Genomic DNA, 22,344 nt, shown 5'->3' with positions numbered 1-22,344 from the left:
CACCCACTTTGATTACACCATGCTTCTTCTTTTTGTTTTGGTCTTTCATGTGAGAAGCTTTGCTCACACATCTGGTCATCTGGCTTTTTCCTATATGCAATAGTGAATCATCAAAAGCCACTGGGGGTTCTAGGGGCTTGGGTGACTTCTCTGTGGGCCTCACACTGGGGTGATGGGGGAGGGACACGGCTACCTAGTTAGGGGCCCCCAAAAGTCATTTGAATTTTGATATAATCTAAGCTTTGTCCTCTGGAAGGCCTCTGCAAGCCTGGAGGAGGAGGGTTGGCGGGCCTGAGCATCTCGTGTGAGGGCTTTTATTTAGTTCCCCACCCTCTCAGTGTTCAGTCTGGCATCCTCCTGCCACCACCTCCCCTGGCCCTCACTTCACCCTCTGCTGACCCTGGTGTTCTTCAGTTGAATGGGGGTAACTAAGAAGATCCAGGGGCCTAAGAAATCACCCACACTTACTGTTGCTAGCTTTGGTCTACTCTCCAACTCTCTGCTGACTTCTGCACTTTCCAAAGTTCCTTTCTTCCTAAGGGCTTCCTCCCTGTAACCTAAGGGCTTAGCCTCTCTGGGTCAGCTAAACCAGTTCCACTCATTCATTCTGTTTTCATCTTCAAGTATTTGTTGACATATCTCATGTGTCTTCTGTTTGCTTTGTCCCAGTGGATTTAAACCATCATATACCTTTAACTCCTTCTTGGCAGGTTTCAGGAGAGGGTAGGGATAAATACCTGTGTTTACTCTGCCATGTGCAATGGACACGACTTTTCCCTTTAACAATGTATTGAGGAAATTGTTGTTTCTTTTTAGTGGAGAATTGATTCCTCACTCAGAGGATGGAGAGTGGGCCTGAAAATTCCAAGCTTCTAATCATGCTTGCTTTTCTGGTAACCAACTCCCATACAGAAGCCTGTCAAGAGACACCTTATTAGAACAGAACACATTCCTATCATCCAGGAAATACCAAGAGACTAGGAAATTCTAAAGGGTTTAGGAGCTCTTTGCGAGGAATTAGGGGCAGGGACCAAACACATGTTTCTTATTATATCACAATATTACAATGGGCAGATCATTCAGAGCCTTTTTGAAGACCATATTCATTCATTCAGTCAATGTGAATTAAGAACCTGCTATATGCTGAGAAAGAGTATAGGCACTACCCACAGAGGAATAAATAAGACAAAGTCCCTTTGCTCACACAGCTTACATTCTAGTGACAGGAAAGAGACAATATATGTAAGTGAATGAATGAACCTCATAAAAGCACATAGGAGAAAATAAGTCATAAGAATAAGATAGAGAGTGATTTGGGAGGGGGGTATTTTGTGTGAGTGGTGTCAGAAAAAGTCTGTGTGGGAAGAAGGAGGAACCCGTGTGAAGTTCACAGTAATGAACATTCTGGGCAGAGGCCAACAGCAAATGCAAAGGCCTTAATGAAAGAACAGACTTGGAAATTTCAAGAAGCAAAGGCAAGGAGTTGGTGTTTTGTTGTGAGTTCATTGGGAACCATTCCGGGGTGTGGGCAGGAAACTATCAGGTCTGATAGAGAACTATAGAGAACTTACCTTCTCAGGGATCACAGCAAGTGTGTGTGAAGAACAGGTTGCAGGGGCTGGGCGTAGGAGGGCAAGCTGCTGCGATGCTCTGGTAGTGGACAAGGCAAGAGCTGATACTGTTCAGAGGTAGAGGAGATGAAACAGGAGGGCAGACATCTAGTCACACCCAGTCACTGAGGGCAAAAAAAGAAAGGTGAAGACACTTCCTGTGTGATGGAGGAGCTGGTGTCCGGCGGTGACTTTTGCTGCCATGGCGAAGAACCAGGGGGAGGAACATCCTGGGATGGGAAGGAACAGTAAAGGACATTAACTGAGGGCTCATCGCATGTTCACATAAAGCTTCTGAGGATAGGCCTGACCTTACCTGGCTGTGGCCAGCCCAGCAGTGGAGATGAAATGCCTGCATGAAGCATTGCAAAACGGTGTGATGCCAACCATCACAACTGCAGTGTCAATAAGATTTGTCACCTCGCCACTAAGGAAGCCCTTGCACACTTTATCTATGCACCATCACAACCAGAAAAGGTAGTATTACCTCCATCTTACAGAGGAAGAAATTGAGGCATGGAGTGGCTGTGATGAGCCCCAGCTCAGCCAGTGAGGACACATGAGAATCATCTGAGGCTCGAGAGCTTCCACATAGGAGTCTGCTCTGTGGACAGGCACCTTGAAGCTTCATTTTGTGTGAAGCACGCTGGGCTTACTTGGGTTTGGTTTGGAAGGGGTGGCTGGGAGAGAAGTGAGAGATGCTGAGGGGGGGTGAAAAGGAGGGCAGAAAGCATCCCAGAGTAATTTGGAGTCCAGTAGGTACTCAGATCTGTTTGTGTCCAAGCTGTGGTTCTTTCTTTCCTGATCTTGACAAAAGGGTTTGCGTGAAGATGGTGGAAATTGGAGTGCAGTAGATTGAAGGGGAGCAAGGCAGGATCCTGAGAGAGATCCGTGGGATCCGAGGGCCCGGGAGTGAGCTGGGGGGAAAGACAGTGGGGTGTGACTGAGAGCATGCCGAGGCCACAAGGGGTCACTCAGTTCTACACACGTGTGACCTGGGCTAGGGCTGAGACCCACTTTTGTTAGCAGGGACTCTGCTTCCTTTCCTGCTTTCAGCTCCTAACTTGGCCTCCAGCAGCAACCTTTTCCTCATAGTAGCTGGCAATTCAGGCCTAGCCATCGGGTCTGTATAGGATGTGTCCCACCTAGCCTGAGACATGATTGTAGTGACTCTGACCATTATCTGAGAGATGATGAATCTCTGAGGTCCACAGGGACCTGGCAGAAATGAGAGGCTGGAATAATAGCCACTGTGCACCCCTGTAACCTCCTCTCAAGAATTTTCCTTACAGATGAAGAAACTGGAATCCACAGTAATTAGGGAGCTCACTCAAGGCTACATAGACAGAAAGTGACGGAGTTGAGATTCAAACCTAGGAACGTGACTCCAGAGCCTGCTATCACTGGACATGCCTGCTTAGCCATCAGTCTACTCTTGGTAAGCCCAAGGACCAAGACTGGACTCCCTGGAAGTGGCAGGGTTTTCCTAGGGACTCAAATTAATGTGTGCACCAGACATTACAAAGAGGGTAAGTAGCAACTAAGCACATAGGACTTGTGAGTTGAAGGGTGACTATCCAAAAGGTAGCTTCGTCTGGAATCTCAAAATGTGGGCTTATTTGGCATAAGGGTTTTTGCAGAGGTGATAAAGATGTCAAGATGAGATCATCCAGGGTCAGAGTGTGCTTGTGGGGGACAGAAAGGAAAAGATAAACAAAAACATAGGGACCATCCATGTGGATCAGAGGCAGGTAGTGTTGGAGGGATGCTACCGTAGGCCATGCCACCAGACACTGGAAGATATGAGGTAGGCGTCTCCTACAGCCTCCAGAGGAATCATGGCCCACCACACCTTGGTTTCGGACTTCTCTCTCCAGAAACATAAGAAAATACCTTTGTGTTGTTTTAAGCCATGCAGCTTGCGGTCATTTGTTATAGTAATCCCAATGAACAAGTACAGCATAGGCATCCTTAATTCTTCATAAGAAGCAAGGCATTTAAAACAGTTGCTAGAACCACAGTTATGATGCATTATTATACATTTTAAATGCATGAAAATAAAATATTACTATTATGTAGGCAGTAAAAATAAAGCTATCAAGCCTGGAGTGGTAGCACACACTTATAATGTCAGCACTCTGGATGCTGAGGCAGGAAGATCCTAAGTTTGAACCCAGCCTAGGAAACTTAGCGACTTAGCGAGATGTTATCTCAAAATTGAAAAGTATAAGGGGTTGGGAGTGTAGCTCTGTGCAAAGGCTCAGTAATGCCCCTCTAACAAAATCACTATCATGAAAATTTCCTTTGCAATCCTGTTATCTTACAAAGAAACTGAGCTCAAGAGAAAACAGTGGAGAAGCAGGAGATGAGACTGGATGGCTCACAAGTTATTTCTCTTTTCCAAAGGCCTAGTAGGGTTGGGGGTGTTTGTGGTCCTCTGTAACCTGCAGGAAGGACAGCAGAGTCATGCTCAGCCAGCAGGAGCTTACGGACACTTCCCGCCTTCCTCTCTGCCTCCCACTTTGACAACACTAACAGGCTAGTTTACACCATATGATTGTTCCAGAAAGGCAAGAATTGCTAAAGGCCTTTGTGTCAGATTTGCTCAACCCTCCTACCCCAACTACTTGACACATCCCTCCCCATGCCACTCCCAGCTCGCTCCTCCCTCTGCCTCTAAATTTCAGCACGGCCAGCTGAAATTTAGGACAGGGCAGCCACTTACAGCAGAGCAGCACCTGGAAAACTGAGTTCTCCTGTCTCTGAGCTGGCATCATGGCACCATCTGCGTCCTGGGCAGGTACATAGGCCAGGGTGGGAGAGTGGGTTGAGCCTCAGGAGCCCCAGAGAAATGGAGATGTGCTGACTTGTGTCTTCCAGGAAGCAGGAGCGCTTGAGGGCACTGGGGAGGTCCTGCCTTGCAAACCATTGGCTGTCTTTCCTGGGGCTCCCTCTTTCAGTCCTGGAGTCTTTGTGATGCAAGACAAGGTTTCCCTCAAAGAGCCATAAATGACTTTCCTGTTTCTGACCTGGAAACCCAGAGGCAGTGAGCCCCTCTCCTGGGTGTCTTCCTCTCTCCTGTGTTCTCAGGTGCCTACTTTGGGCCTTACCAAGAAGCTTGACTACAAAGGGCTTCCTCAACCCCACGTTCGCTCGTTATCCTGCAAAAAGGCAGCCTTGGATGTCCTTGCAAAGTTTCCTGCAGGTTTTATTAGGTTAACAGAAAACCTGAGGTTGCCAGGAAGGTGGAAGAAACCTCTCCCTAGATCTCCCAAGATGTCACTAATGCCACCAGCCTCTCTCGGAGGGTGGCAGGAGAGCAGCAGGAAGACGTGAATCATGGCAGAGCCACTGTAGCTGCCAGAGACAGGGTCTGCCGCCTAGACCCTCTGTGTGGGTCCTTCCCCGCCAGGTCTTCTTCTTGCTCCACAGAGAAGCTGTCTCTGAATTTCTCACATGTCATTGATTTCCCTCCATCCTAAATTAACACCACCTTCACCTGACCATCAGCTTCCAGACCAGAAAGGGCTCCCCCTGCTATCTGGGGCAGGTGAAGGGATGGATACAACCCCCTTGGGTCTTTCCTGGAAGGAAGAATTTGTTTCTTGAAAAACCAGCCCTCCATGACCACCTCCATCCTGTGTGCTTCTGTCAGTGAAAGGGGTCTGGGGCTTCGAGAATAATGATGTGACCTCTACCATGTTTCTTGTGTCACTCCAGGTGTGATGTTCCTGCTGATGGTCCAGTGTGGTAAGTGGCATCTGCCCTGATCCCAGTCCTGAGTCATCTCAGCCTCTCCCCGGGCTCTGCCACACTCCCCACCCAGTCCCTTTGTGCGCACACACTCCAAGTTCACTGGCCAGGTTGCAGCGGCTTCCTCCAAAGTCAGCCCCCCTAACCGCCCTGCAGTTCCTTCTCCAAGGAAGGTCCTGCCTCTACCTGTGTGCCACTCTCCTGCCTGCCCACTGGGCCAGCTTTAACTGCCTGCCTCCCTCAACTTCCCCGAGCCCCTGCTGCCCCTCTGTCACTCACAGCATGCAATCGCGCTTTCCACACATATCACAGTGTCTCCCCAGCCAGCTCTGAGCCCCCAGAGGAAAGGAACCCAGGTCTTCCATCTCTCTATATCCCCAGCCCCAGGGGATTTTCAGGAACTTGGCTTCAGGGGTCCCCTTGCCATCCCACTTTCTCCTTGGGCATCTGTGGTCTGGGAGCGCTCATCCTGAGACTGCTGCCCTTCTCACTAGGCTGTGGCATTGGACATACATTTTCCTCCTTGGTCACACAGAAGGGGATAGGCGTTGACACTCCACAGTCCTTGCTCTTACCAGCCACATTTACCATCATCCTTTTTATTGTTTGGGGGTGTTCTGAGGATTGAACCCAGGACCTTCACACTGAGCTACATGCCCAGACCTTTTTGTATATTTTTATTTGGAATCAGGGTCTCCCTAATTGCCTAGTTGCCCAGGGTGGGCCCAAACTTTCCATCCTCCTGTCTCAGCCTCCCAGATTGCTGGGATGACAAGCATGTACCACCACGCCCAGCTACCCACCACTCTTTATTGCTGCCACCACACAAAATCTGTAGGTGGCATGTGATAGGCTGTGGCCTGACACAATAATTGTGAGCCTCTGGCTCCTTCCTGGGGGGTCTTGCTCTGGGCTGATCCGCTCCTTTCTTCTTTGTCACCAATCTTCATCTAGATCGCTGAGGGCCGTGTCTTGGCCTTGCCAACACACTCTACTCCAGGTGACCTCTGTCAAGATTGGCCTTTTGTGCTTTCTCTTCTAGCTGTTCCGCATCCTGCCCTTCCTCCATCCTCCCGCCAGCCCCGGGGATGTGCGGGTCTGGAGGCCAGGCACAGGCACACTGCCGTCCAAATCACCATTCCGCCAAATGCTTGGCATAAATGTTGGCTCATGTACATCTCCCATCACAGAGTTTAGGATGGGAAGAGGGCGCAGAGATCTCACAGCCATTTCAGATGCGGCTGACACCCAAGGAAACCTGGACGGATAATCCTGCTTTCCCATGTCCTCAGCCACCCAGCACAGGGCTGACCTCTGTGGGAGCCAACACTGCTAGATCCCACGGGAAACAGAGATGAGTCTTCTCACATGTTGTAGAAGACACCAGAGACAAGCTGCCTTTTCTGAGATAAAATAAGCTCTTTATTAGAACCTGGGTTGTGATATTGATAAACATAGTTTCCCCACAAGGGCTAAGAAGTTAATGCAAACCACTTTGATGCATGATTAAAGAAACATAAACTTACTGGATCCAGTAACCAGAGCCTCCTCTCTGAAGCTACATTCATTTGCATTTTAATTAACATTCTGAAGAATCCCCCCAGGGTTTCAAAGTTCTGCTTCTTTTCCTCTGGCAGAGGAAGTGCCCTGTTTAATCTCCTCTGCACCTGTGTTGGGGCTGCCTGGGCTGTCTTCTGGGACATTTCAGGCCCTGGAGGGGCAAGACTAGCTGGGAACAGGGAAGGCTGCCTGAGGGCTTGGGCTCTTTCGAGAATATGAGGGGTCAAGAGATTTGGGTCCTGGGCCCCCAAGCCACCCTCTTAGCAGCTTTGATGCCTGGGACAGGACCCAGCCCATGAGCCTCAGCTTGCACATGGTGCAAGTGACCATGGTGACAGTGGCCCTGACTGCTTGGTGTTCTGAAGACCTCATACATGGTGGCCTCTGAATACATTTTCCTGAGAGATGCTGCCTGCACCAAAGCAGGTGCCATCTCTGACTGTCAGGGCCATCCAGTATCAGACAAATGCCCGGTGCACTGTCCATCCCAGCAGCCCTTTTGACAGCCATGTCCTTCCTTTCCCCCACTTGGTCAGGCTCTGCTGCAAAACTGGTCTGCTACTTCACCAACTGGGCCCAGTACCGAGAAGGGGTGGCTCGCTTCTTCCCTGGAGCCGTGGATCCCAACCTGTGTACACACCTCATCTACGCCTTCGCAGGCATGAGCAGCCACCAGCTCAGCTCTGTAGAGTGGAATGACAAGCAGCTTTACCAGGAGTTCAATGGCCTGAAGAAGATGTGAGCTGAAGGGGAAGAGGGAATCCCCAGGGTTGGGGACGGGAGGCCCTTCTCAGAGCCAAAAATTGCCGCATCCCACCACAGACCTGTGTGGCCTCCAGCAAGTCACATCATTCCTCTGGGCTTCCCTACGTGTCTGTGGAAGAGGTACGGTAGACTGGGGAACTGTTAAGGGACCTTCCATTTTAGGTCCAAGTGAGATCAGGAGTGTGGAACTCGTTCCCTCGCTGGGACAGTCCTTCCTTCCAGGAATGCTCTAAAATCTAGCCTTCTGTTAGCTCAAGTGTTAAGGCCATCCTTACAAAGTCTCTGAGGACTCCTGATTACTTTCTTCCTGTGTTGTCTCCCCAGGAAGACAGCAGGTCCAACAAACCCAACATGCCTTCTTCCCCAGAGAGCTCAGCATAGGCCCTGTGCCTGGGGGCTTGTGCCTCCCCAGCTCCCACTCCATCATTTCCACCCAGAACCCCTGGGAGCTGGTGGGGTAAATCCTCAAACATTTTTTGTATTCACAGGAATCCCAAGCTCAGGACTCTGTTAGCCATCGGGGGCTGGAGCTTTGGCACTCGAAAGTGAGTGGGCTGTGGGCACGTGGGTGATGGGGCCCTGGATGGGGGCCAGGAGAACCATCAACATGGAATCTGGCCCAGGCAGAAGGAGAGACACACTTTGGGGCTCACTCTTCCTCTGGGTTGTTGGTGGCCCTGCAGGGGAACAGCAGAGTGGTGGTGGCCCCAGATTGTGGTAGGTCCAGGCTTGTCAGAAGCACAACTTATAATGGCCCAGAGAGCTCTGACTTCCCAAACCTCTGACTCTTCATCTGTGAAACAGGTAGAGAGTCCCAGCTGAGTCCAGACAATGCCCGCACACTGGGCTATGTCTTCTGAGCCCCATGATCACACATCTTGTCTGAGGAAGGAAGAGTTTTGTTCTGCTTCTAGGTAGTCTATAATAGTAGTCAAACTATTGGCATCTCTGGAACAATTTTTTTTAATTTATGGAGATAATGGAATAGAATATTTGGAACTGGATTTTTCCACAAAATCCAGAATATAGGTTCCCAAGGTTCTGACTAAACAGTGCTTCTAAAACTTTTTTTTAGATCATAAACCCTTTTGAGAATCTAATGAATGTTCCTGCTCATCTTCCCCAAATAATCTTTATCCTCTGATTTTTCCCTGATGTGCGGCTGTTTTTAGCCTGCTCTCCCAGGCACATGGACCCTGCCTAATCATGGCCGCTATTAATTATATTAGAAATTATTAAGAGTAAATTAAAATAGGATCTATCTGTAAGGAACTTAAGACCCCAAGAAATGCGGAGCCTGCTTATAGGACTACTAAGGAAGAAAGAGGTCTGGAGGTGCTTCCTGGGCAGCGCGGGGGTTTCAGAGAGCTCTGGAGTGATGGGCATAGAAGCTAGCACCCTACAAAGGCAGGCTGGGAGACAGATGACTACTAACCCCGCCAAGGGACTGAATCAGCAGCTCCAGTTTACTCAGGTCCTTGCCAACCTGGCCACACCTCCCTTCTCGCCAACATCTTAGAGACCCATTTCTCTTCTCTAGAGGTACTGGAGACTGAACCTGGGGTCTTTGCCCTGAGCTACATTCCCAGCCTTTTTTTAATTTGAGGTAGAATCTTGCTAAATTGTTAAATTGCCTGGCCTGCTCTTGACCCTCCTGCCTCAACCACTCAGAGTGCTGAGGTTACAGGTGTGGGCCACCACAGCCAGCTCTGCCTTCTTTTTCAGCGTCCATGTGGTATAGCAGTGGGCGCGGGTACAGCATGCTTTGATTTGGGTGGGGCGGTCCAGGGACATGGTGGGCAGCCTGGCACAGAGTAAGTCATTGTGCCTGGTGCATCAACACTTGGGGTCAAGAAGCACTTCTTTGTCCCTTTTTCTTAACCTGCTGACAGATACTCCAGCAGCCCCAAGGCAGCACCCCAGGGTCCCTTCTGGCTTAGACCCATGAGCACCAGCCTCCCAAGTGGTTTCAGGTTGCCCTGGAGGGGGACAGTGGTCTTCTGTCTGGCCCAGGGCAGGCCCACACCCTCTGCCACTTCACAGGTTCACAGATATGGTGGCCACAGCCAACAGCCAACAGATCTTTATCAACTCAGCCATCAAGTTTCTGCGGACATACGGCTTTGACGGCCTTGACCTTGACTGGGAGTACCCAGGAAGCCGGGGGAGCCCGGCGGCGGACAAGCAGCGCTTCACAGCCCTCGTGCAGGTATAGCCAGTGGGACAAGGGCCACCCGGCCTACCAGTGGCCTCACAGCAGTGGATGTTGTTTTGACCCCGTTCATTTACTCAGCTCAGACTGGCCGTGTGATCAGTTTTCAAACCCTTGGGAGAGGAGATCACAAAGGCCCTCGTGCCGCACGTGCCTTCTGCAGTGTTGACCTATCCTGTCCCCGCAGGGTTTGGCCAGGGCCTTCCAGCAGGAAGCCCAGACCTCAGGGAAGGAACGGCTCCTTCTGAGTGCGGCAGTTCCTGCCGGGCAACACTATGTGGATGCTGGTTACGAGGTGGACAGGCTTGCTGGGTGAGTCCCATGCCCACTGGACCCTGGACATTGTGACTTGGACCCTGTGTCCTCTGAGGCAGGCAAGGCACAGTGTGGACTGAGCTTCCCAGAGCAGAGCACATCTTCACCCACTCGAGGGCTGCTCTGAGACACTGAAGGCGTCCAGAAGGCTTTGCCATCTGTGTCTCCTCCACCATTCCAGATCCTTCACTTTGCGTCTTCCCCTTAGGGAACCCCAGGGGACGGGGGGCCAAGAGGGAAGTCCCAACCGTCTCCAAGAGAATGGGTGGTCTGGCTCCCAGCTCCCCTCATGCTGCTCCTGGGAGCATGGTAGACGTGGATTCTCAGGCCCTCGCCAGGCTTGCCAGGAAGAACCTACCTTTTAGAGAGATCCCCGGGGGATTCCTGCACACTAATAGGGGCCGGGGATATAGCTCAGCAGCACAGAGCCTGCCTGGCAAGTGCAGTGTCCTGAGTTAGATTCTCGGTACCAAAAAAAAAAGAAAGCTAGCTCCAGGTGTGTGTGGGGGGGCACACTGGCTGAGACAGAGAAGAGAGTGGGGGGAGGGAGCCACAGTCTGAGCTGCCCACCTCACAGTGGGAATGGGGAGGGGTGGAGTGCTAGCCACAGAGCCAGGGAGAGTCCACCACCCTCCTCTGACTCCATGGTCCCGCCCCAGGCCAGACACTGGGAGGGGGAAAGAGTGCGCCACCTAATCATTAGCCCTCACCGCTTTTTTACCCGCCTCCTGCAGGGACTTGGACTTCATCAACCTCATGGCCTACGACCTCCACAGCTCCTGGGAGAAGGTGACAGGGCATAACAGTCCCCTCTACAAAAGACAGGGGGAGAGTGGCGCAGCGGCTGAATACAACGTGGTAAGTGGCCTAAGGGAAGAGGCAGGACTCCGTGTCCAGCAGGCCCTGCCCAGGGACCCCTCTGAACCTCAAAGCTCTAATGGAAGAAAGAAACAAGAAAACCAAGCAGGGAGCTAAGAAAACTAGGAATCTTTTTGTTTCTTTGCTTTTTAAAATTTTCCTGTTCCATGCCTCTACTGAGGGGGAAATCTCACTTCTGTGTGGCATCTTGCCTGCTAGTAGACAAACCAGTGTAACACTTCAAAGTGACCATGGTGGGACACTGGGGGTCCCTCTTAGAGCTTGAGCCCCCAGCTGGCATGTCTCCTGCTTTCTTCACACCTTCACCCCACTTCCTTCAAGACAATGGGTCACTCACAGACCTTCTGGAAGATGCTTTCAGGGCTGGGCATTTTCCAAACTGCCCCAGCCCTTGCAAAGGGCAGGCTTGGTTTTAGACTGCAGTGTGTTGGCTTTCTTGTGCAGTGCTTCCCTCCTTAGCAACCTAGATATTTTTTATATTTTATAAACCCACTCTAGATCTCAAAAGTCAAGGATAACCATATTATTTCTCTCTCTTAAAACAAGTAACAATCATGAAAGCCCTAAGTTAAATGCTTTTCAGAAATCTTTTAGACTCCCACACCTGTATGTGTCCACATTTTTGAGCTATGTGGCTCTCTCATGAGCCTGACCCCTCACCCTGTCTGGAAAACTGAGTGGGCTTTGGAGGAAACTGTATCCTTAAGGAGCCCCAGCACAGTGAGGGGACACACAAGGACTTTCAGCTGATGGGAGAGTAGGCGACGTCCCACCACTTGGGTCTCTCTCTGCTGCGTGTCTGGGTCCACAGAGGAAGGGTCTTTCTCCTCCAACAGAGCTCTTCTGCTTGCCATGCCATGTTGGCAGATTGTTTCTGGCCAGAGGGGTGAGGTTCCCCAAACTTTCATGAAAGTGCCATATAGATTAGCAGGGCACTAGCCCTGAAAGCTCAGTCTGATCAATGATAAATGATGTAGACTGACAAAAAAAAAAGCGATGTAGTGAAAAATGTTCTTTACCTAAATTCTAAGAGGGCATGTAGTAAGTCAAGCTGGTCTCAGCTAGGTTGGCTTCCAGGGGAAAGTGAGCTATCATCTTGGCTTAGGGGAAGAATCTTTATCATTCTTTATTCAACATGCTTATAGCCAGGTGTGGTGGTGCACATCTGTAATCCCAGCACTCTGGGAGGCTGAGACAAGAGGATCATAAATTAGAGCCCAGGCTGGGCAATTTAGTGAGACTCTGTCTCAAAAAATAATGGAAGGACTGGGTATGTAGGTCAGGCTGAAGGTCCTGGATTCAAGCCCCTAGCCTTAAAAGACTATATAAATATAATGCGTGTACACTTACATTAGGTACCTCCTTGTGTCCCAAGCCTGGGAGCTTCACACCCAGGGACATATGGTGGCAGGAGGGCCTTGCTCAGAAGTAGGTCAGGCTGCTGTGGGAGCTGCGTGAGCACCTCAGTGCCAGGCAGCGCTCTCAGCCCTGGGGACGCAGAGATAAGCACAGTGGGCACGGGGTCCCTGCTCTTGTGTTTAGCTGAAACTTCTAACCACAATAATGCCAATGATGATGGTCATAGCCCCCCTGTACTGCACCGTGCTAGGCCTTGTACAATGCACACAACACCCTTAGAGATGGCAGTTTTTTATTACTTCCATGTTAAACAAGTTGCTGAGTATGGCGGGGATCTCTGTCTGCTTTGTTCCCTAACGCATCCCAGTTGTCTGGGACAGAGTCTAGCATGCATTGGGCCAAAAGTATGCGTTTTTTCAGGCAGGGGTTGTTTGACTCCAAAGCCAGCACCCCAGGCAGCTTCTCATGCTGGGGCCCAGCATCTAAGGCAGGATGTGCCATGGTTTAGATAGAAAACATTCTCCCAAAGACTCAGGGATTGAGGACCTGCTTCCCATTGCAGCACTGTTGAGAGGTGGGGCCTAGGGAGTGGCTGGACCATGAGGGGGAAGACCTCTGAATGGGCCTAGCTAGAGGAACTGGGTCACTATAGGTGTGTCTTTGAAAGCTGTAACTCATCCCCCAAACCTCCTCCTCTGGCTCTGTCACTCCCTCTCTGCCTCCTCGTCACCATGAATTCAGCAGCTTTCCTCTGCTATGCTGTTTCTACCTGGAGTCTACTGACCATGGACTGCAGCCTCCAAGATGAGCCAAAATAAATCTTCCTTCATTAAATTGCATGTGTCAGGAATTTGTCCCGGCAACACCAAGGTGACAACTACAGCATCTACAGAAGATATGCAGGGTTGCAGTACTAATGAAGGCCCTCGAATCTCCAGTAGGGGAGTCTCTGCCCTGCTAGCTGTTTCAGGACCACCCCCTTCTCTGGAGCCCCCATTTCTAGACATTCAGAGCCAGGCCAAGGTAGAAGAGATTAACCAGTCCCTCCTTCTCCACTACCAGGATGCTGCTGTACAACTGTGGCTGCAGAAGGGAGCCCCTGCCAGCAAGCTGGTCCTTGGCATGCCCACCTACGGGCGATCCTTCACCCTGGCTTCTTCATCAGACACCAGAGTGGGGGCCCCAGCCACAGGGCCTGGTGCCCCTGGCCCCTTCACTAAAGAAGGAGGCTTCCTGGCTTATTATGAGGTAGGAAAACTCATAGATATCCTGAGGATTGTGGGGGGCCAGAGCTGCCTGGGAGGTTAGAGGGATTCTTCACCCATAGTTTTTGAGTGAGAATTCTGGCCTGGTAGGTTCTATCCCATTCATCTTGGATTTACTGTTAAACCCAAGTGCCTCAAGTTTGAATCCACAGTTTTAGGCTTTCCAACATAGAACCTCCTGTATTCTCAAGGCCACCTCAGACAGGCATTTGCCAGTCTCTGGTCCCCTCTGCTGGGGAGGGGCTGGTGCCTTCTGGAACACATTCCTCCTCCCTACCACTCTGCTCTGTTCCTGCAGGTCTGCTCCTGGAAGAAGCTCAGAATTGAGGACCAGAAGGTGCCCTATGCTGTCCGGGATAACCAGTGGGTGGGATTTGATGATGTGGAGAGCTTCAAAGCCAAGGTGAGACCCAGCCCTGCTAGGAGCCAGGTGGTCTCAGAGAGGCCCAAGACCTGTTGGTAACGTTGAATAATTGCATTTCGAACCTGTCCAAGGGTCAGTCTTCTTGTAAACGTCTCCACATTTCTCAAATCTCCATGTGACAACATTTAGAACGTTTACCACCTATTGATCAGGAAAAGACACACAATAAGCAAGGCTTGATAGTACATACCTGTAATCCCAGCTACTCAGGAGGCTGAAGCAGGAGACTTGAAAGTTCAAGGCCAACCAGGACCCCTTAGTAAGACTCTGTAATTAAACTCTTAGGAAGCTCATAAAAAGGGCTGAAGATGTAGCATCGTGGTGGATCACTTGCCTACCTTGATGAGGTCCTGGGTTCAATGCCCAGCACCACACACAGACACACACACACACACAAGAAAAATATGACTTTACACAGAATAACACTCTTTTTCAATTTATTTTTTATTAGTACATGTTTGCAAGGCATGATGATTACATTCAAAGTAGCACTCTTGAAAAGGTTTGTATTTTATTAAATACTAACACATTCTACAGACACAAGAAGAGAACTATGCATGGTAAGGCCTATGACTTTACTCAGCCCATTTGGCGGTGTTTATGCCATGGATTTACTCAATGGTCTTGCCAGTCTGAGCTCACTATGTATTTCCAGGCCTCTCCCCCAGATCATCCACTCTTGAAGAAGGACGCTGCGCTCCTCTGCACTCTCCACATCACTTATCATGCAGGGCTGAGAGTGGCAGGGTCTTTTGGAAGTGCAGACAAGCACCCTGGAGAGTCTGGGGACCGTAATGAGGGCTGAGAGCTGAGAAGGTGGCAGAAGCCTGCCGAGATGAGTTCTAACCTGGAAGTGGAGGACCTGGAAGGAAACGGAACAGAGACATGGCAGAGAAGGGAGGGGAAATGGATCCCAAGAACAAGGCATACACCCTCACAGTAGGATGCTGAGCAGGGTCAGGTGTAGAAGGGAGGTGGTGGGAGAGAGAGTTTGGGGCCAGCAAGGGGTCTGATCTCCCCAATCCTTCTCTCTCAGCCCCACTCCAGGGCAAGCAGTGTAGCCCCCTGGCAAGGTGGAAAGCATCTCTGTCCCCTCTCTGAGGGGACATACAGCCTGCCTGTATTCCCTGGGAGCTCTGGTAGAGGAGAGAAGGCCCTCAGGGAAATCAAGACATGAAGCCAGGGAAGCAAAACTTGGTATAGACCTTCTATGAGGTCTAGCTGTTCCCTGCAGTAACTGAACCTAACACAACCATAACAGTGCGTCAAATAGCAACTCAGCCCAGGACGACCAAAATGCCAGAGCAGGCCACCTGCCATCACTTTTCTTCACCTGTCCACCCCCACCCCATCCAGGCCATGCTTATGGTCAGCAGGGTCTGGACTCAGCCTCTAAGGCCATCTGCAGAATCCCCAACCACCCATGGGTCTGAGGGTGCTGGTCAGAAGGGCCCTGTCGGGAGGAGGACGCCGGGCTCTGGGGCTGGCCTGGCCAGGCTTCTGGACCTCCATTTCCCTGGCACAGGTGGGCTACGTGAAACAGAAGGGACTGGGCGGTGCCATGGTGTGGGCCCTGGACTTGGATGACTTCTCGGGCTCCTTCTGCAACCAGGGCCGGTACCCCCTCATCCAGATGCTGCGGCGGGAGCTGAGTGAGTAGGGGCCAGGGACCAGAAGTGAAGACTGGGTGCAGGTACACCCCCTGCCATCTCGAACCACAGGTGCTAGGCTTTTGGAAGAAATTACTATGCCCCACTAGTGTTATTTCCCAAACTTCCTGCACCCCTGAGTGCTGCGGAAACGCTTGAAATTATTATCTTTTGTGCTCTCCCCCTCTCCTTCCTTGCTGTGGCAATGCCTGCCCCGTGTTGTAACGAAGCTTCCCTCCAAAGGTCTCAGCCTGGGCGTACAGCTTACACCCATTTCAGCAGAGGGAGCCTATGCTCAGCCTGTAGCGTGTGACCCCTCAACCATGCATGGCTGGGCTTTGCAGGCAGTACCTGGCCATCGGCAGCCTATCACACGTGTAGCTGTGCCTAGAGCTGCACCCGGCTGCAGATGTGGTTGTGGTCTAGTTCTGCACCTGGACTGTGGGGGCTGCACTGCTGCCTCTTGTGACTGCTGCCTGTGGGGTTGGCCTGTGGGCTTAGGATCTCTTGGCCGAATCTTCATTGTCTCCCTAGGTATTCCATCCATGTCTCCAGGCCCCCCAGAGCCGGAGGTGCCTGCACCCACCCATCACTCTGACCCTAAGCCGGACTCCAGCCCTGGACAAGACACCTTCTGCCAGGGCAAAGCTGATGGTCTCTACCCCAACCCTCAGGATGCGTCTGGATTTTACATCTGTGCAGGGGGGCAGCTGTTTCAGCAGAGCTGTGCCCCAGGCCTGGTGTTCAGTACCTTGTGCAAGTGCTGCACCTGGAGATGAGGCCCCAAGACCCCCCAGCCCCAGCCTGCAGCCTAGGTGCACCCGACCCCCTGCTTTCCCTGGGAGCTGGGGACTGGCTCCAGTGGGCCTCTCTGCAGTCTTTCCATAACCAGGCTTTTTGCTTTCCACCTCACCTTCCTTTTCTGTGTGTCCTGGGCTGCCTCTTTTACTTGAAAAATAAAATTTTAGTTTGCACTCCTCTCCCCTCAGGGCTGGTGGCTGCTAAAAAGGCTCTGTAAGCACACCGTGCAACTCAAAACTGCTTTGGGGAACCAAGAGGGGACAGTGGTAGAAGGCAGACACAGGTCTGAGCCTGGTGGAAAGGTGGTCCATTCAGAATGGGCTAGGCCTGTGCCAGGCCCCACCTCAATGAGTCCACCCTCCAGTGGGCACCTTCCAGAACACTGGTGACAGCATCCAGAGCATTCGCTGGTCATTGGCTCAGAAGCTTTCCCTAGATGGACAGTAGAGGGCAGCAGAGAGGCGCTCTCCCCCACCCCACCCCACTGCTGCTCTAGGCTTTACAATAGGTGTTCTTAGCCCCTTACTAAATGTTGGCTTGGAAATGTGGCCCATAGGGGGCCTCCACAGGCCTTAGCTCACCTACTGCGCCCAGAGTCAGATGACACAGCAGTAATTATTACCTTCATTTTACAGATATTTAAACTGAAGAATGAATCTGAGTCCAGAACCATGGCCTAAAACATGGGCCAAGACATGCCCAAAAAGTACGTCAGTATTACTGATGAAAGAGTAGTTTCAATATTCCTCCAGGCATCGGGTGGCACCTTGGTCATTCTACTTGGAGAATCTGCACTCACCCGAGGCTGGGTTTTGAGGTGGGGCTCAGTGAACAGCTGAGGATGGGGTCTGGTAGGGAACAAGGGGGTGACCAGGCCCCTCGCTGGGTGCCACAGCACCACATGGCCCCTGCAGTGCCTTGCCCACTCCTCCACCCCGCTGGCCCTTGGGCTTCCTGCTGTCTACTTTTCTGTAGTCCAGAGCAGTCTGCTTTTCACACATCCTGGCCTCTGAGGCCCCACCCAGCGAGGGCATCCTGGCTTCAGCGAGGAGTCCAGGGGGCAGAGTGCCAGCTGAGACCCCTTATCAGAGCTGGGCCTCTTTTCCTGGTCTCATCTGTCATCCTCACCCCAAGTCCCCTGGTAACTCCAGCTGCCAGCATCAACTTCAGTGGGCCAGTTTCTAATGTGGGGCCCCGGGTGCCCTCTGTTCCCTGTTAGCTCAGCCCCTCCTGTTTTCTGAGTGTGTCCTTGTGTTGGTTTGAGGCTTACTTTGCAAGGGGAACAACATAATACAGGACACATACTTTATATGATTATTTATAAGTCACCCAAAGAACAGTATACAAAAGAGTGCAGGGAATCTGTCCACACACTAAGACCAAGGAATCCAGCTGAGGGCCTGGATCCCACAACAGTGTCCTACATGAGTTGAGCTGAATACCCAGAGCTCATAACAATGCCTCCCATGAATCCAACTGGAGGCCAGGAACCCATGACAATGTCTCATGCAGGCCTGTTTCACGGATCTGCTGGGAAGGCCCAAAGGTCAGTGGTGAAATCTACAAAGTCTGTGCCAGCAGGATGGCTAGCAGGCTGAGGGATCTATGCTAGCAGGCTGAGGGATCTGCACTGGAGCCAGGAAGTGATGCTCAGAAGAACCAGAGCTCCCCCAAAAGGTACCACAGCCATCATCAGCAACAGTGAGGTCCCGAGCTCCTCTGATGATCAGGATGGCCGAGTTCCAGTCAGGGAAGCCAAAGCAGCAAGCTTTTCCGGGAGGCCGGCAGTGCACCATCTTCCCCTCCGGAAACAGGAAGCAATGCTCAAAGTGAGGACCAGAGCTCTCCAAAGTGAACTGAAGCCATTCTCAGTGCCAGCAAGGTCCCGAGCTCCCCGGAGGATGAAAACAGCCAAGTTCATCAGGAAAGCCAGCTCCCCACGGTCTCTTTCAGTTCCCAACAGCCTCTCTCAGCTCCCAACAGCCTCTTCTTCTCCAGGTCTGCCTCTTATGCTGCTGGCAACAGTCCTCAGGTGGGCCTCCCACACCCAGCACCATGGTTACTCAGTTCAGCTGGGGGTTATAAGTTGACCACCAGTTATCAATCCACTACAGTTCTGAGACGGAAGTCACAAGTGCACCCTGAAAGCCATTTATGCTTAGACTGTGACACTTCCATCTCCCCGCTGCCTCTGCTCCCCGTGTGACCCCTAGTTTTCCTGCTGCAGCCTGGTCCCTCAGGACCACCAAGTGTTTATGATATCCCAGCCTGTCCCAGGGGACACAGCGAAGACACAAGTCAGGGGCTCTGCCTGGCATAGTATTCCACTGAGGGCGACAGCAATGAACAGATGCACAAATGAGACCTTTCAGACAACACTGTATCTGGCTGGAGAGCAAAGGAAGAGGGGAGGAGCTGCTACTGTACACAATGTGTCAGAAGGATCCCTTAGTGGTCACAGCAGAGCTGAGATCCAAAAACCTAAGAAAGATGTGGTAGGTGCTCGGGCGTGAGCCTGAGGATAGCTCTTCCTTGGCTGCTTTCCTACCTCACAGGACAGGGATCCTGCTTTGATGGTCTCTTCTGAATGCCCCCGGCTACCCTCCTCTGGCCCCAGTCCCTCCTCCCGCATGGTCCATGCAGATGTCTCCCAGAACAATACCTCCCCTGTTCCGTAGGTCAGCTGTTGCCTCAACTCTCACCCGACTGGTGGCCTTTTAGGCAATAACACCTGAGTTCAGGGCTCCTGGACTCCTGCTCCTGGTCTGTGTGAGCCAAATCTGCTGATGACCCAGACTCTGCATACTCTGGTGCCCAGGGCTCTGCATGGTGCAGTTCAATGCTCTTACCAGCTCTGGGCTGCATGGGTAGCATGTGTTGTACCCATATCTTGTGTAGTGGCATGCGTCTTAGTTGGTCCTCTCCTTCTATGGTTCAGTTTGCTCTCTCTCTCTCTGTCCCTCTCTCTCTTTCTCTCTCTCTCTTTTTTCTCTCTTTCTCTTTCTCTCTCTCTCTCTCTCTCTCTCTCTCTCTCTCTCTGTCTCTCTCCCTCTCTCTGTTTGTATGTATATTGCTGGGGTTTGAACCCAGGACCCTGCGCATGCTAGGTAAGTGATCTACAACTGCGTTATATCTCAACCCAACTTATGTTTTTTTGTTATTCTTCTCTCCCCTACCTCTCTTTTTTCAGTACTAGGGATTGAACCCAGGGACTTTGCACTAAGCTATATCCCCAACCATTTTATAGTTTCTATTCTGAGACAGGATCTTATTAAATCACTAAGTTTCCCAGGCTGGGCTCAAACTTGCTATTCAGAGTGCTGAGATTACAAGTATGCATACTATGTCCAGCTGAGTTTTTTTTTCCCCTTCTTCTTTTATTCTCAGTGCAGAAGTCAGTTCTGTAGGCTGGAGCTGGAGCTCAGTGGCAGGGCGCCTGCCTGGAAAGTGCAATGTTGTGAGTTTGAGTTCCACCCAGTATCAAAAAAAAAAAAAAAAAAAAAAAAAAAAAAAAAAGAAGAAGAAATCAATTCTTCAGGCACTTTAGAATATTTCCAGACTAAAAGAAACTTTTTTGTGACAAGAGCACTAGTCTTTCAAGCTCTTCTATTTTTTTATTTAATTTTTTATGAAAAAAAATAAAATTTCATAATAAAATAATAGGAGAATAGCAATTGTTAATACATTACATTTTGTTATCTTTAAAGTAGTTGCTCAGGGTATAAGATATGGGCATAAAAATTTCTCCAATAAATATTAGCACAAATATTTCTTTCTAATCAACTAAGAGATACTGATAGCATAACATACTTCCATTTATCATTTGCCCTTTAAACGTGTTCAGTCATTAGGGTATGAAAATTTCTTGCATGACCAGGGACCATACTAGGCATGTAGTAGCCATATGATAAATATTTACTGAGTGGATAGTAAATGAATGAGCCCATGTCATTTAATTTTCGCTGTGTGCCTGCACAGTAATTAGCATTATCTCCTTTCCCTTGGGATACATGGGCAATACACGGCACAGTGTGGATTTAGATGCTGACCTAGACGAGACCCAGAGACGAATCTTGCTCTCCAAAATGCTGCAGGCACTTTCTCCTGAGTTAAAGTCATTCATTTAGTTCAGCTCCTCCACCCTGGTATGGTGTGTAGACCTGGGCCACGTGTGTTGGGTGTTTGCACCACGGCTGGCCATACACTAACATGCCCATTAGCTTGTCACTGATGTCAGTCCACCGGGATCGCACATGCAGAAAACAATCAGTGATGGAGTCAGGACCTAACCTAAGTCTCCCACCATCTCCATCTCTCTCTTTTTGAAGTTCCCTCCATTATGCCACAGCTCTTGTCCTTTATGACATCTGATGCTATGGTTTGTCTCTGAGTGCAAAGTTAGTAATGCTTAAAACAGTAAGCATTTCCTCAGCATTTGTCGTGCGCCAGGAGCTGTGCCAGAGCACAAGGAGGATGCAAAAATGAATGCTGCCTTGCTGCAGACAGTTGGCAGGACTGCTGATGGGGAGCTCCATGGTCAGCATGGGCCTGGCTGGGGATGGGGAGGGAGTGCAGAGGGAGGGGAGGGAGAGGGACTTTACCACGGGCACTGTGTGGAGCTGCAGGCTTGTGGGGATAATAAAGAGCGGGTCAAATCAAACTTTACTATCATCATTATTATTAATTCTCCACGTACAAGACATTTTTATTGCCTCCACCTGGGATGGGTCTTTATTCTTCCAAGACAATCACCGCTGGTGAAGCCTGAGCCCCTGTCTCAGTGCAAGCACCACTTTTTAAAAAAGACTTTCTCCTTCTACCCACAAAACTGCTCTATCACCCACAAACACTTTAACCTATAAACTAGATGATGAGGCCTGGCGTGACCTTTGAAAATAGGCACAAATGCTGCTGGAGTTGTTAAAGTGCACTTGACTTCGAGGAAAACAGTTTGAAAGGAATGTGGGGATTTCCTCCAGGAGCATCTCACACTCTCCCTAACGGTGAGGACCAGTGTCATCCCCATAGACAGGAGTCTCTCCCTGGAGTCTTCTCCCTGGTCATCCATCGCTACATCTGCTGGGTCCCCAGGCAGTCTGGCTCCAACCCCCACCCACTGGTCTAATGAGAGACCCACCTTGCTGGTGGGCTTCAGGCTTATATGTCCAAGTGATTCGTACTCTATCTAGAGCTGAAACTCTTTGTTGTTTCCATTTTATTTTGATTATTAAATAAATATTATGGGCTTTGTAAGCCTGAAGAAGTTTCTTTCTATATCTAGTTTACTACAAGTTTTTGTAAGCATGGAGGTGAATGTTCACAAATGGTTTTTATTCATAGTAAATTATATATAATCAATTTTCCCCATCACAGTCATCTTACATACCTAGGATTAGTTCAAATGGTCATGATATTTTTACCACTGTTGCATGTTGCCAGATTTTTTCCACATTTTCACATTTGCATACTAATGAGTAAGATAGGGCTCCAAGTTTTCTTTCTTATATTTGATGACGTCCTTGTTATCTCAGATGCCACCAAGGCCAATAAAAAACTGATCTCGGCTATCAAGATTTTTCTAACCTCAGAAAGTGACCTGGGAGGTTCTCCTTCCTCTTTCTGAGAGTTTTGTCTGAAGGACTTATCTGTGCCTTAAACATTTGGTAGGAGTCACTAGTAAAGCCACTTTGGTTTGACTTTCTTTCTTTTTCTTTCTTTCTTTCTTTCTTTCTTTCTTTCTTTCTTTCTTTCT

The 22,344-nt window shown here is 50.3% G+C and overlaps 1 protein-coding gene and 1 long non-coding RNA gene across 7 annotated transcripts in view; one reads left to right on the top strand and one right to left on the bottom strand.

The window, feature by feature from the left end:
• Chit1 (chitinase 1 (chitotriosidase)) overlaps nucleotides 1–16,765 on the top strand; it is a 24,168-nt gene extending 7,403 nt beyond the window's left edge. Inside the window, exons 1-12 of one of the 4 annotated variants that reach the window (XM_013522552.1) lie at nucleotides 4,246–4,410; nucleotides 5,331–5,360; nucleotides 7,460–7,661; nucleotides 8,177–8,233; nucleotides 9,732–9,897; nucleotides 10,088–10,212; nucleotides 10,950–11,073; nucleotides 13,516–13,701; nucleotides 14,017–14,121; nucleotides 15,499–15,667; nucleotides 15,755–15,794; nucleotides 16,326–16,473. In XM_013522552.1, coding sequence (XP_013378006.1) covers nucleotides 4,386–4,410; nucleotides 5,331–5,360; nucleotides 7,460–7,661; nucleotides 8,177–8,233; nucleotides 9,732–9,897; nucleotides 10,088–10,212; nucleotides 10,950–11,073; nucleotides 13,516–13,701; nucleotides 14,017–14,121; nucleotides 15,499–15,667; nucleotides 15,755–15,794; nucleotides 16,326–16,389 — 1,293 coding nt within the window. In that variant the 5' untranslated portion in view covers nucleotides 4,246–4,385 and the 3' untranslated portion in view covers nucleotides 16,390–16,473. Of the gene's footprint in view, nucleotides 1–4,245; nucleotides 4,411–5,330; nucleotides 5,361–7,459; nucleotides 7,662–8,176; nucleotides 8,234–9,731; nucleotides 9,898–10,087; nucleotides 10,213–10,949; nucleotides 11,074–13,515; nucleotides 13,702–14,016; nucleotides 14,122–15,498; nucleotides 15,795–16,325 lie in introns of those variants that run through there. The other 3 variants (XM_005375249.2, XM_013522551.1, XM_013522548.1) reach the window with 3 other exon arrangements.
• Nucleotides 14,569–22,344, bottom strand: part of LOC102008377 — a 43,278-nt gene continuing 35,502 nt past the window's right edge. Inside the window, exon 5 of one of the 3 annotated variants that reach the window (XR_259524.2) lies at nucleotides 14,569–15,004. This is a non-coding gene — a long non-coding RNA (uncharacterized LOC102008377). Of the gene's footprint in view, nucleotides 15,005–18,626; nucleotides 18,665–19,924; nucleotides 20,033–22,344 lie in introns of those variants that run through there. The other 2 variants (XR_001236960.1, XR_001236965.1) reach the window with 2 other exon arrangements.

The sequence above is a fragment of the Chinchilla lanigera genome, unplaced genomic scaffold, assembly GCF_000276665.1.
Source record: "Chinchilla lanigera isolate Chin_1 unplaced genomic scaffold, ChiLan1.0 scaffold00005, whole genome shotgun sequence".
In the NCBI taxonomy this organism is placed as follows: domain Eukaryota; kingdom Metazoa; phylum Chordata; class Mammalia; order Rodentia; family Chinchillidae; genus Chinchilla; species Chinchilla lanigera.
This window is presented reverse-complemented; position numbering and strand designations above follow the sequence as displayed.